Source organism: Macrobrachium nipponense, chromosome 7 (genome assembly GCF_015104395.2).
Source record: "Macrobrachium nipponense isolate FS-2020 chromosome 7, ASM1510439v2, whole genome shotgun sequence".
Lineage (NCBI taxonomy): Eukaryota > Metazoa > Arthropoda > Malacostraca > Decapoda > Palaemonidae > Macrobrachium > Macrobrachium nipponense.
In genome coordinates, this window is record NC_061109.1 from 97,729,943 (window position 1) to 97,744,942 (window position 15,000).

General features: G+C 38.6%; 1 protein-coding gene across 1 annotated transcript in view; it reads left to right on the forward strand.

The window, feature by feature from the left end:
- Positions 1–15,000, forward strand: part of LOC135217266 (uncharacterized) — a 152,181-nt gene that overhangs the window by 10,956 nt on the left and 126,225 nt on the right. The window contains 2 exon segments of the mRNA XM_064253007.1: positions 924–1,048; positions 11,062–11,333. Coding sequence (XP_064109077.1) covers positions 924–1,048; positions 11,062–11,333 — 397 coding nt within the window.

The window sequence follows — 15,000 nt, forward strand, 5'->3', positions numbered from 1 at the left end:
AACACTACGCGTTTATAGAAAAAAGACACCCCGAAAAGGCTCACACAGGTCGTATGCTTGCGCAGTTCGATGACGTTTGCCTGAGTCGTTCTTTAGCATTAGCAGGAGTAAGCAAAAAGGAAGAACCAAGTGATAAAAAACAGAAAGTTGTAAGCAAAAAGGAAGAACCAAGTGATGAAAAAACAGAAAGTTGAAAGTGGTGATGAAGTTGAAATTCTGTAAAAAAAAAAAAAAAAACCTACGTAAAATAAAAAATAAGTAAAAAAAAGTTAAAAACAAAAAAAGAAAAAAAAAAAACAGGCAGAAATTAAGGATGTTCTAGCCGCTTTTCATAAAGAGCAATCGTTTGTCCTCCTCCTCCTCTGCCGCCACTTTCGTAGAAAGCCTCACTCGAAAGGTAAGCTTCCACATTTTACATACAGTATTTCTTGTATACCATGTACACTAATACGTACACTTTATTTACAGGTTATTTTGCATTTTGTTTTTAATTTATGTATTGAATGGTCCAAATTGTTGTAGTATTTCATTGTTTATAGGTCAATTTAGTTTTATTATGAAATTTACTGGGGTGTTTTTGGAGGGCTTGGAACGGATTAGCCATTTTACATGTAAAATGTGGTCCAAGATACGAAAACCTCATGATACGAAGGGCGCAACTGAACGGATTAATTTCGTATCTCGAGGTACTACTGTATATATATATATATATATATATATATATATATATATATATATATATATATATATATATATATGTGTGTGTGTGTGTGTGTGTGTGTGTGTGTAACCAGTTTGCATATAATTTTAGAATAACTGAGAAATTACCAATTTTTTATGCAAACTAGAATTTTTGGGAACATTATTTTTCCATGTAATTTTTTTTGAAAATCAAACATAATGTATACGTATATTTTCAACAGATCCATCAAGTATTAGATGAAGAACATATGAAAAAGATCTTCATCACAAACCCAAACCTTGCACTCAATTCTGAATGCCTCATTGATGGCTCACAGCGGGATCGTACCTCTCACTTCATTTTAAGGTACATATAAATTGAGTTTTATTTTTTTTATTATTTTTTTATTAGAACTCCATTTACATTTTAGAGAGCTTTTCTTGAAGTTGATCTATTTTTAGAAGTCTTCTCAGCCACTTTTAAGAAATTCTTTATTCTGTCTCTTTCTCTTGTTCTGAAATTCCTTTTCATGAACAAACAGTGCTTTTCATACATTCAACTTCCCTGTCAGATATATACTTAGCTATAGACTCCGTCGTCCCCGATAGAAATTCGAATTTCGCGGCACACGCTACAGGTAGGTAGGTCAGGTGATCTACGGCCTGCCGCTGGGTGGCAGGAATAGGAATTATTACCTTCTAAGGACAGATTTTTCTCTATCGTTTGGACTGTAAACATACGTTTACGGTTCCTCCTGATTTGATTTTCGTGTTTCATCGCCATCGATCTTTCTGGGCTGTCTTTTGCAGGGGGAAGTACTGGGTCTTTGGTTCGGCATACGCTTTTATTAACTTTTAATGAATTTCGCTTCGAAATTTCGAAGAAAATACTAATTGAAACTACCGAAATTATCGGTAGACACTCACATAGTTTGCAATAAAGGGAATTATTAATATTTATTCATTATTCATGTAATAAAGGTTACAACTTTATTGAGGAAATATTAAACTTTAATTTCCTACTTAGGAAGTCAGAAAAGCATATAACTAGATACGTTACTTTATAAGCTTTTAATAGCGTTTGTGCTAACGAGCAGTTAGAGTATTAGCAGTACTAGTATTGTTGCATCCTCAGCACCTTCTTACTCCACAGAAACTACAAATTTATATATGCAAATTTGAAGATAATGGAGTTAGCTCAAAGCGAGCTCTAAAAAGGTAAGAAGTGAATATAGTGTTCCCCATTGAAGTGGAGGGTGCGTCTGATCGGCTCTGTCTCGCTCCCAGACCTAAACCTCTCAATTTCCCCCAGCTCCCAGGCCCAGAGGAGAAGGGAATGTCGACAGTTGTACGGAGGTTACGGAGAATCCCCACCGATCAGGCGTCCCCTCGGCAGACTCTGTAGAACGTCCCAGACTGCCAAGTTCGCCATTGGAAAGGCGTCCTAAAATAGTGGAGGGTGCGTTCCGATCGGCTCTGTCTCGCTCCAGACCTAGACCTCTTCCAAGCTCCCAGGCCCAGAGGAGAAGGAATGTCGACAGTCGTACGGAGGTTACGGAGAATCCCCACCGGTCAGGCGTCCCCTCGGCAGAATCTGTAGCGTCCCAGACTGCCAAGGATCGCCATTGGAAAGGCATCCTAAAAGAGTGCTTTTCGTCTTCCTATTCGTCTCCTCGAAGAGTGGATGGAATTCCGACGAACTGTCGTGTCCGATCAATAGGAGTTGGAAAGCTGCCGACGTTGGACTCGAGCCCGGAACGTTTCCCGGACGATTCTCCCTACGAGAGGAAAAGAGCCAAGAGGACAATATCTCGATCTCCTACGCCTTCCAGAGCGCATTCTCCTATTCATGGCAAAGAAAAGGAAGAAACTGCGACGGACTTCCTACTTAAAATGCAGGAACAAATTTCCTCTTTAGTAGGAGTATTGAGGAAAAGACCTTCCGAGGAGAAAGGACGATTTTCTTCCTGTTAAGAGATCTCGTCCTACGGGCGTTCTGGACTCAGACTTATCTCCTCTACTCCTCGTACGAGTACGAGAGCGAATAAAGAAAGAAGGACGAAAACTCATAGGATTGAGACGCAACATACGGACAATGACGAAGAGTGTCCGAGTCGGACAGAACCACCCAGGCGCTCGGCGCCAGAATTGGACTACTCGGACAGGAAAAAGTGTCCAACGCGGACGGCTCCAACCAGACACCATTCGCCAGACGCGGGCAGCCTGGACAGGCGGATATTTCCTATGCGGACAACTGTGTCCAAGCGATCGTGCCGATTGCGGACAACCTTCCTTGACAAGGCGGACAGCCTGGGATTGGACAAAACAAAACGTTCGTGCCGCAGGCAACTCCGTCCGGCGACAGGCGCCAGAAGCGGACAAGACGGACAGGCAGAGGTGTCGTACTGGAATGACACCAGCCAAGCGCCAAGTTCCATAGGTGGACAGCTCGGACAGACGACACGGTCCGAGCACGGACAGATACGTCCACAGCGCATTGAACAAACCGGACTTTCGGCAACGGTTAAGCAACCAAGCGCCAAGATCTTCCTCAAAAGAATCATACGGAGAAATAAACAACCAGGAAGCGTCTCTTTATGATTTGGACAGGAGCGGATTTCTCTGGACAGAGACGAAAGGTGCCGCACAGGCGGCCGTCGTCCTGTTCACGATATGTCCGTTTCGGGTGGAAATCTGCTGCAAGCACAGCTGTCTCCTGAGAAGAATGCAATATGTTGCACAGGCGGCCGTCATTCTTGTCAGGAGGACTTAGATGATGATAGAGTTTTTTTCTCAGGATCGTTTGCAAATTAAACAAGATTTGTACGAGCTCTCATTCATTGATTAGAGGCTCTTCCAAATAATAGAGGCATAGAATACGGTCCTAAATCCAAGAGCAATAAAAATTTGAGGGATTCTCTTCGATCCTAGAGTTTTCATTGCGATCTCTTTCGACTAATACTAATTCGTGTTATTGATGAAAAGAACGAAGAGGGCAAGATTCCTTTTCTCTCTCTGGAAAAGAATGTAGTAGCAAGACTTGCTGTATACGACTACTGAATGACAAGTCATATACCCATACCAGAGTTGCCTTTGTGGTTCGCTACGGAATTAACTATATCCTTACAGGTTTTTCCTGGTAAGGACTTCGCTTAAAAGGTTTGTTACGACAATACCTACTCAGCTTCGGTATTTAACAAAGGTTGTTTGGCTTAAATTTGCATTATTAAGAGCTTCCTTAGGCTCGAGAATAATTGTATTATATTCCTTCATTGAATGAAGGTTAACTGGCAACTCATGATGAATGCAGTCAGGCAGCGAGGAGACTGCCGGGCTGTCATTCTAAGGCCCAATACTGAATACAGTACCACCTCCGGTTCTCGGTCATGATTAGTCGATTACATCTTCTCTTCCAACGGGATCGAAGGGTTAACCGTATATCCCCCCACAATCATGGACTTAGTCTCGAATGGAGGAGATAGTTAAGCTAACACAAATAAAATATTGTCTGCCTTTGCTAAGAAGCTTTCAATAAGAAAGATATTATAACCTTTCAATGCTGTTTACCGTAGGTACATTATTAAAGGATTCTAAGCAGTAGAACATTATATTATATAATGCTCTCATGCTTAACGAAAGCATGGCTTATTAGAATACATGCTTAGTGAAGATGGATGTCGTAGAGAATTCACTTTAAGACTACGGTATGGTCAAGTCTTTCGAGAACGCACACAACCTTTTTAGAATCGATATTGCTCAAGAGAAGATGGATGAGTGGGATGGGAAACATTCTCTTCGTGGCAGAAATGGTTTCCCTGAATGGACTATACTTCGTATAAAGAGTTTTTTTCCTACTAAGAACGGAATTAACATGTGAAAGGAGGTCGGGTACCATAAAGGCACAGATGTTCTGACACTAAATAACATAAAGAGAATTAGAAGAAAGCGCCAGCCTGGCGCAAAGCGCTAGAAGCGCCAACCTGGCGCAATGCGCCAGAAGCGCCAGCCTGGCGCAGCGCCAGCCTAGCGCAAAATTGCGCCAGAAGCGCCAGCCTGGCGCAATGGGCCAAGAGCACCATCCAAGATATTGTCTCGTTTTAGCGAGTTATTAACCTAAGAATCCAGTAGCCTCTCGGACAGCAGGCTCGGTAACGGCAAGAATCGTTCCTGATTTCGTTACCCTTTTTATCACTTAGGCCAATTCCACGACTCTCTCATATCGCAAAGAGCATCGAGAATCTCTTTTTTTCGCTCCTGTTCGCGTTAAAAAAGAGAACCTATTTGGAAAACAGACAGGGAAACGTAACGATCCTTAAGAGGTTCGATGCAAGATATTTCATGTCCGTGAGAACCTTCTCGATCGACGACAATAACTGTTAACGTATGTCTAACATTTATTGGAAAGAGTTGTGAGAACCTGCGGAAAGTCTTCTTTCATAGATCTCTTAGCAAGGTAGAAGACGAACAGGCTTCCTATAGAATGCTTCCTTTTCCTCGAACCAAGAGAGGTAGCAATATACGCCATCTTTATTTTATAGAAAGGGAATATACTATAGTCTTTTTTTTCCCCTAAATATAAATATAAATATAAATTCTTTACAGAATTTAAGATAAAGGGCGTCAAAGAAAGAGAGGATAATACTTTATGCCTCATTTTGGCTTCAGAGAGGTTGGATTCACAGAGGTCACGTTCTTCTCACAGCATGTTTTTGGAAGTCTTTTCCAAGAGAGTCTGGATATTCTATCAGCATCTATTATTAAATGGACCTTAACAACCTCTCCACTCTGAGTCTGTCTGCATGCAGACTGACCAGAAGTGGACATAAATGAGAGGATTTTTCAAGTAGAGGATTTTTCAAGGTAGATGACAATAGTCATGGCCTAGACATAGAATTGCTGCAGATCGTGCTAGAGGGAATGAGGAAACTGTCCTCTTCCGATACCTCTGTGAACCACATAGCGGTTTTTTCTTCCCTTTCAGAGGGAAGAATCACCTTTGTATATATCTGCTATCAAAGAACGCAGTAAAAGGCTATACTCTGTCTATACAAAGGGAATTGGAGATAGCAGAGGATTAAGATCTTCGGGATCTTATACGATATATACCTTAATATGACAAGAGTAGGATATCATGTACTTCTAATGGGATCTTTTTTGTGGCCACAGATTCCATGTTCCGACAAGATGGAACTGCTCCTCATCAAACTTCTTTGAGAAATTTTTATGAGGGAATTCTTTGTTTCTCTGGGTCCTAAACGACCAAGAAGACAAGTGAATTTTTTGAGCATTGGAATCTCGCATCAGATTCTATGGAGACTAGACAATGGGTTCTTGCCAGCATAGTATGTCTAGCAAAGAACTGAAACCCCCTATTCCTGATTCAATGTTTTCAGATAGAGGTTTCGTTGTCCAGGCAGAGTACTTACGTTTTCATCTACAGTAGAATGGTTCAAACGTTTGCCTGCAGAGTCTTTGGTATGCGATGACGGCTCGAAATGCTTCCCAGAAGGTGTTCAGAGGGATACAATAAAGAGCTAGAAATCAGGAGTACTCCCAATTTCAGCTCGGAGTCTCCTTCGACTTCCAGGCTTCTTCCCTTCCTTCGGGCAAGGATAGGGAAGATTCTGCAACGAGACACCCCTTCAACATGTAAGAAGAGATCTCGTGAGCACGGAAGTATTCAAGAAGGACCCTCCTCGGAGGAAGACTCTTATCTCTCGTACGGTTAGATATCCTATCGTCTACTGGATGTAGCTGATTACAATCACCTCCCTTACCGGAGAGACCAAAAGCTCAAAGTGAAAGAATTTCTTCCACCATTCTCCAGTCTCCTGATAAACGATTGTGGATGTTAAGGACTTTCGGACAATGTAGCGCCAATCAGGCGCCAAAATACCAGAACAGGCGTAAAGACGCCAGAGGAAGACAGTCCAAATAAACACTGTCATTGTCTGATGAGGAGAAGGAGCGTGCCTCCAGCCTGGCGCAGATGCGCTAGAGGCAAATAAATCGGAAAAAGTGTCCGATGTGGGCATCGCCAGTTTCCTCGAGACTCTTTAACAAGCTCGAAGCTCCAGCAAGTGGGGAGAAGTCAGCCAGGCGCCAGGCGCGAGGCTCCAGGCAGGCGCAAGGCGCTAGCCAGGCGCCAGGCGCCAGGCAAGCAACATGCGCCAGCCAAGCGCGAGGCGTCAGACAGGCGCGAGGCGCCAGCCAGGCGCGAGGCGCCAGCCAGGCACAAGCCAGGCTCTAGGCTTCATCCAGAAGAGATCAATTTCAAAGAAAGCCCTGGTCTTCTTTGGAACAGTGTGATCTCTAAGCACTTCTTAAGTAACTTGATGATTCCTTCAAACAGCTGAGAATTAAAAGCGCTTGAAGTGCGAGCTTTTAACAATTCTTGTTCTTTCCATAACAATATGTCGTGAGAGACATATTAGCTGTAATTTACGGGAGATGCAACTCTGTGTTGTCTTCTCTTTGCACAAAGGAGGTCAAGTTGACCTATGAGAGATCCTTCTCTCTTGGTTACGTGTCTACGGATACGTTGCTGGGATAGGGAGCCGACACTGATCCTTAACTAGTGAGTTAAAAATTTTTATTTTAACATAAGTATACTATTTTCTTTGGGTTATTTGAAATGAGTTTGGGGATAGCTCTTTTCAAATTAAGCACAAACCCTCGTGTTAGGATCAGGTGATCGGGATCGGTGTTGTGCTCCTTAATTATGCCAGTAGGCATAGGTGTTTTGTCATGTAAGTGGATAGGACCCCTTTGACAAATAACCATTAGATTCTGTCAAGTAAGTGGATAAGACCCCATTGACAGATCTACAAGAACTCTTAGCCATAGGTCCACAATCCTCGCTGAGGCTCTTGAGACGAAGCAGACTCCTAGCAATAGCTAGGAGGTCAACCCTTCGTCTAAACACATAGGAACCAAGGTTTTATTTATTTATTACCTACAACATATGTTGTTTACCTGTCTAATCAGTAATTAGCTGTCTCTTACCCACCGCCAAAGGTGCCAATCAGCTAAGTATATATCTGACAGGGAAGTTGAATGTATGAAAATGATATTGTTATTGTACAATAAAGTTTCATACATACTTACCTGGCAGATATATACGATTGAATGGCCCACCCAGCCTCCCCTCAGGAGACAGGTGGAAGAGAAAAATCTGTCCTTAGAAGGTAATAGTTCCTATTCCTGCCACCCAGCGGCAGGCCGGTAGATCACCTGACCTACCTACCTGTAGCGTGTGCCGCGAAATTCGAATTTCTATCGGGGACGACGGAGTCTATAGCTAAGTATATATCTGCCAGGTAAGTATGTATGAAACTTTATTGTACAATAACAATATCATTTTTATTCGGATTAATATAACTCTTAAGTTATGTCTGTGTTTTAGAACAGTGCATTTACAGTTCTAGATGCTAAAAGTAAAAATAGATCAGATGAAAATTATATACCACTAACTATGAATGAGAGAGAGAGAGAGAGAGAGAGAGAGAGAGAGAGAGAGAGAGAGAGAGAGAGAGAGAGAGAGAGAGAGAGAGAGAGAGAGAGAGGAGAGTTGTCTTTTTATAAGTAGTAAGCTAACTTTTAAGTGAAATTAAAGTTACTGTAATTTCATGTAAAGTTAGCTTAACACATTACCCTTAAAATAAAGAATAGTACGCATATATTTTTATAATCTTTGATTTAATAAAGTAACCCTTTGCTTAGGACAGAAATATTACTGATTTGTTGTGGCTTTGCTCTTAATACAGTGTTTCAGTTAATGTTTTGTTCAGGGTGTATGTACCTGTTTTTCTAAATGGTTTGGCTGTTATTTCTCCTCAAGATGAAATTCACACTACCCTTGCCTCACCATCGAAGCATGTTTGCCCAGTTTGGAGCAAGCTTCCATTGCCTCCAGAGTCAATCCAGATTGAGATGCTTGAGACTTATGCAAAGAACTTAGAGAAGTTCCTTGCATTAGACAATTAGGTGAGTTAATAGGTAAATAAAGGGGCTATAGAGGAGTAGATGACCAATCTTAGAGGCTTTTACAATTGTAGTCCACAAACCCATGGAAGAATGGAGACATATCCTTGGCCTAAGCCCATTGAATTAGTATCATCAAATGACTTTTTTTTTTTTATAGAAACAATAACATCAATTGGTGGCTGTATCTGAAAAGGTAGCTTTTAGTGTCTGTAGACCACTAAGGTGTTATTTTCAGTTCCTTTCATTGGCATTAAAGGAAGTTTCTCGTTCTCATGGCTTGGCAAGTTCTACCAATTCAGAGCTGTGTGCTTTAGGGTTGTGATATTCCTACAGGTATTCACTATTATACCAGGCTAAGTTTCTGTTTTGACCCACAGGAGGGCATGAGATTGTTAAGGTACAGTATCTTACATACTGGCTTTTGATAAGATTTCTGCCCCCCAGAGTTATTCTGTTCCAGTACCTCCTTAGTTTATGGTGAAGATTGACTATAACACATTTGTTGACCAAATGCCCTGATCTTGTAGTCAGGTTGGCACGTACATCCTTACCAAGAATTTTGGAGAGGATGTACTTGTGATGCCAGTGGCATTTTTAGATTTATTTCAGCTGATCTTGTTGTGCTATTCATTTTATGTGGTGCCAGATTGACTTTGTATTAATAACTTGTTTTCAACAAATGACATAGGCATTGATGACTTTTGAAGTCACAACACCAGAAAACCTTAAATCAATCTTCAGTTAATGCTAGTACTTCAACTAGTTATCAACTGGGAAAATTCTGATCAAGATCCATCAAAGAGCTCCATAATTCTCTTAAAGCAGGAAGGTACAGAGACTCCAATTTGATTTTCATGTTTTCAGTAAGGTTCCAGATACTTTTGTTTACTTTTGTAGAAGATTTTCAGACCATTTGACACCTCTACTGCTGGATACAACTAAGATCTCTGCAATTCCATCTAATGAGGATGCAAATCTCCTTCAACTTATCTATGATGATTTGCCAGTTCCAGCCTCCAGTTGCTGGCAGAATGCAGAAAACTTTTATGTAGGAGTCTTTTGCACCACCAGTGTAAGAACTCTTATTATTCATGAACATCTCAAGAGAGAAAAGGGCTACATACTTGTTGTTGGATTTAGAGATCACGCCTGCTTTTCTGGGAAAAAGAGAATCGTGCACATTGATCTGTTAGAGTTGAGATTAGTCTCTTTAGCCACATGCCTAGCAGTTTTGGGCATTATGATGAAAAATTATACGTACTGTAGTGGCTTATCTTCAAAGTTAGGTGGTGTTACCCAGGGACAACCTTGTGGGATATGCATTCCTTCTATTTTCAATAATAATGGCTGTTATAGACAAACCTTGTAAGTTAGCTAATGTGACACTGATGACTATTATAGACAAACCTTATCAGTTAGTAAATGTGACCGTGATGGTTGTTAAAGATGAGCCTTGTCAGTTGGCGAATGTGACAATGATGACTGTTATAGACAAGCCTTGTCAGTTAGCCAGTGCAACAATGACCCTGGTGGCCCCAGTCTGACCTCAGGAAAAGTGCTTTACAGATCTGCTGACTTTCTTGGTGGATACCCTGAGAGCTATTCTGAGCTGGGAGAAATTGAAATGCCAACCCAGCTCTAGGTAGCTAGGACCAAACTTGGCATTCTTCACTGACCAGGGGTTATCTTGTTTTTTGTATTGTTAGAATTTATGTCTAAAAGTTTTCTTTCTACCTTTACTCCTGCTAGCATTTTCATGAAAACAAAGCAATTTCTATTTTAAAGATAATCTCCCTACTCTACCGAGTCTTTGCAGACATACCATTTCTACAAAAACAATAAAGTTCTTACATACCTGAATTCATAGACCTATGGTCACACATGTGCATTACTGTCAGTCAACCAAACTATTTAAAAATAGTGTGTATAATATTTGTAACCAACATGAAAATGCATATAAAAAGTTTAGTTGTGTAAAAATTAACTTTATTTAAAAAAAGTCACATATATGTACTTACTCTTCTCATTCATATACTGCAGGGTGGTGACAGTTCAGCTAATTAGTATAGCATGTGATACTGGAAATTTCTCTTGCAGGATAAATTTGATTGATTATATTAATGATTAGTTGGATGTGATTAACCACACTGGTTATTGAAGCATAAGCAAAATATAAGAATTTGGATAATGGAAACTGAAGCCAGTTTGAATTTTATATTTAGGTCACTTGAAAGGTTGCTTGATTGATGTAGCAAAAATTTCAGGCAAAAGTAAAAGGCTTTTCTGTTTAGAAGAAGTTTGACAATGCATAATTTTAGTATAGGTGTTGTAGAAATGTAACCTTTATGTGAATGATTTGGAGGTTGAAAGCTGTTAAGATTGCATTTCTTTCAGATATGCAAGTATGAAAAGTAAGTCTTTCCAAATATTTTTAACTGACGCAGAAACCTGTTTGTTTCAATATCGACTTATAAAGGGAGGACAGGCAGCAATAAAACACAGTTTGAAAACTCTGAGACGACATACTTGCTATGCTTTGAAATATCAAGTATTAAGCTTTCATCATCGGGAACTGTTAGAAAATATTCAGGAGGCAGTGGATCAAATTCTAACATCCAGTATGTTAGAATGTCAAAATGATCATTCATGTCATCAGTTTGTAAGAGGTTAGTTGTTTCTGTTTTACTTCTTTCTTTTGATGTTTACTTGGAATACTGTGGCAGATAAATTGTACACTACTGTATTACTTCAGACATGCAAAATAGATATAGAATTGTTATATTAGAAAATACCATATAAAACCACTTTTTTCCCCAAAAATGGCTCAAAAATATTTTTGGTAGCCACTTAGTTCTTACAGGAGTTACTCTTCATGGTCCCTTCTGGGCTCTATAAAACAGACCAACCAATCTCAAAGAATTTTCTTCCAGTTGGTATAGGCCAGAATAGTGTATGTTGGCATGGTGAAAGAATATAAAGGACCCAAGACAAGAGGACTATCTCTTAGTCTACAGCGACTGTGAAGATTTATTACTTATCCCTCACACACCGATGTGGCAACAGCGCTTATGTCAGCCATTTTCCTCATTACTTATGCCAGGTCTGTGCAGGATAAATGTTCACCCCAGTCCCATGCCTTTTTGGCTAGGAAAATAGGGTTTTTGCATGTCAAAACTTTTTTTTATAGTGTAGCAGCTGCTGTTTGTCCTCAAAGGAGTTTATAAAAGAAATTGATAGGTGATAAAAGGGCTTAGCTTCTAATAAATCAATCCTAACAACCGATAAGTCACAAGTTATCAACCATATTCTTGATTCCAGATATCTGTTAAGATTTGGTAACAATGGTAACAAAGAACAGGAAACAACAAACAAACTTTATGTATATTTTTTTAAAACTGTAATTTTTAAAGGTGACTTACCCAGATACACTAGATTTGGCTACTGTATTATTGTGCCTTTCCCGGCAATATCTCAGCATGATCACCACATCAGGAAGACCCCTGGTTCTCTACAGAAGTGCCTATGTGGTCAGGACCACGTCACCTACTGATACACAGTGTAGATGAATTTGTTCGAGCTCTGGCAATAGTGTTTCAGGAATACTGCTTATGATGACCTCCCTGTACACTCAGGGATTTCTTTGATAGAAACATTTCCTAAGAAAGCCACGTTGTACTTGCCTACCAGATGTCATATGACTTATGAAAGGAGTAAGGGTTTGCCGTTTTAATAATGTATGCCATGATTGTTGCAATAACAAGGAACTTGTCCTAAAAAAGAGATATATATATATATATATATATATATATTTATATATATATATATATATATATATATATATTATATATATATATATATATATAATATATATATACTATATATACTATATATATATATAATATATATATATATATATATATATCTAATATATATACAATACATAATACATTTATACATATACATATATATATATATATATAGATATTATACTATATATATATATATATCTATATATATATATATATATATATATATATATATATATATATATATACTATATATATACTATATACAGTGGGGCCTCTTATCCACGGGGATAGGGCCCAGAACCCCCCCCCCCCCCGTGATAAGTAAATACCCGTGTTATCCTGATACCCCCCTCAAAAATTGCTTAAAACTGCCTACTTTAATAGTTAACCCACCCAAGACCACTATTCCAATGTTTATAACTGCCTACTTTAGTTCAAACACCAAATATGTTTTCAACTTATCACCTAAACTAAATTCAAGACAGTTTTTAAAGTTATTGTACAAAATTAGCTTAAAAAATAAATGTAGCATATGTACTACTGTACATATGTAGACCTTACTAGCCTAGGGATTACAGCTAGAAGCCTACATACGCATGGTGGGCCTCTTTTTTTTTTTTTACAAGGAAAGAGAGGATGAGTGTAAGAGAACTATCAAAATTATGTAAATAATCATATGGGTACTCACCAACAATGTATGTTGATAAAAGATGGCGACGATTTTGCAGTGCAATCCAGTAATATAATAACAATAATGCTACCAACAGTATGCAGCGAAACATCTCTTCCCTTCGTCACAACACGTTAATAGTATATTCCACGTAAAAACCTTCATCTGACCTTTAGGCGTCTTTCCCATAAGAGTAAAGAATCAGGGCTTTTGGATGCCACATAATAACTCGTTTATATGGTACAATTTAAAGAACGCGCCGCACACCACATTTCATAACAACAACAAACAACGTGAGTAGGTCCCAGTGTTGCCAACTGGGAATGGCAATTTCTTGCTAGATTTTGTTCCATAAAAGGCTAAAAAAAATCACATACCGTATATACTCGAATAACGTGCAATCTCCCATATCGTGCGACCCCCAAATTTTCACCAATAAACAGTGGTTTTGTGTTTTGTCATGTATCTCATGTATCATGCAAGTTCATAAGGGTTGGTGGTTTAGCCTGCTAATGGCCGAGTCATTCAGATGTGGTGCTGATGCTAGTCAATTTACGGTAATTTTCTATTAATCTCGAGAATTGAATAGAAAATCTCAAGATTAAAAAAAAATCCCAAGATAATAAAATAATTGTAAAAATAACACATCTTGGAGTCCTTAATCATTCTCTCTCTCTCTATCTCTCTCTCTCTCTCTCTCTCTCTCTCTCTCTCTCTCTCTCTCTCTCTCTCTCTCTCTCTCAGGAATAATACGTACGTACTGTAATTTGCAGTAAATGTGTAGACATTGTGTGCGTGTTTAAAAAAATGTGCAGTACACACACATTCCGATGTTTCGGTTTTTGGAATTTTTCAGATTTCGGAAATGTGAGGTCAAGATGCATCAAATAAAACAAACAAAACACCACTACTGCAGGCAAAAACATTTTTTTTCCCTTTATGTTTTTTCAAACATTATTGTTTCTTTAAATTTATTAATTACAGTTTATTTAAATAAATATTAATATAATACTGTTTAAATGAATGTGAGATAATTAGATCACCTATAATAAAATAGTGGACAATTAATACCATATGTTCACTAATAGGTATTGTTTTTTCAAAACAAACATTCCCGTAAAACACAAAAAATATATGTACATAACAATCAAAATATAATAATGTTTTTGCAGTTCAACTTGTGAATTTTAACAATAAGTATGACTATATAATATATTTTACCATATCGATCTTGAAGTTGAAGAGTCGTAAAATTCTGAGGATGGTCCGGGAAAGGATTTGTACTTTGTGATTACGTATCGCTACAACATGTGGGTAATTTCATGACCACTTATTATTGATGACGCATCGCTACGACACACTGGTGTTTTTCATACCACTATACGTTAAAGTTTAAAAACATGACATAGAATCGACTTTGCGACTTCGTTCACTTTGATATTTTTTAACGATACAATAACTATCATTTGTACTACTAAAAACCATCTTCACATAAGTAATTTTTTCGTAAGATATGTTGTTGCAAAAGCTAGCTTATACATAAAAGGCTTTTATAATTTAATTTGTCATCTTAGATATACATTGCACCCAAACTCATTGTGGGGAAAATTTACTACTGTTTCCTCGGATATTGAAATACTTTAGCATCATTCAAACACTTTAATAATATAATGCATAAATACTAGGCTTATACATATTTACATCGTATACAAATACTACATACAGTTATATACACATACTTTTATATACAAAGTTAACAGTTATATACATACTTTTGTTTATATACAAAATTAATCATATGAGTAGTGATCAGACGACAGCTGTGCACTGGACTACGTACGTACTACTTGGAAG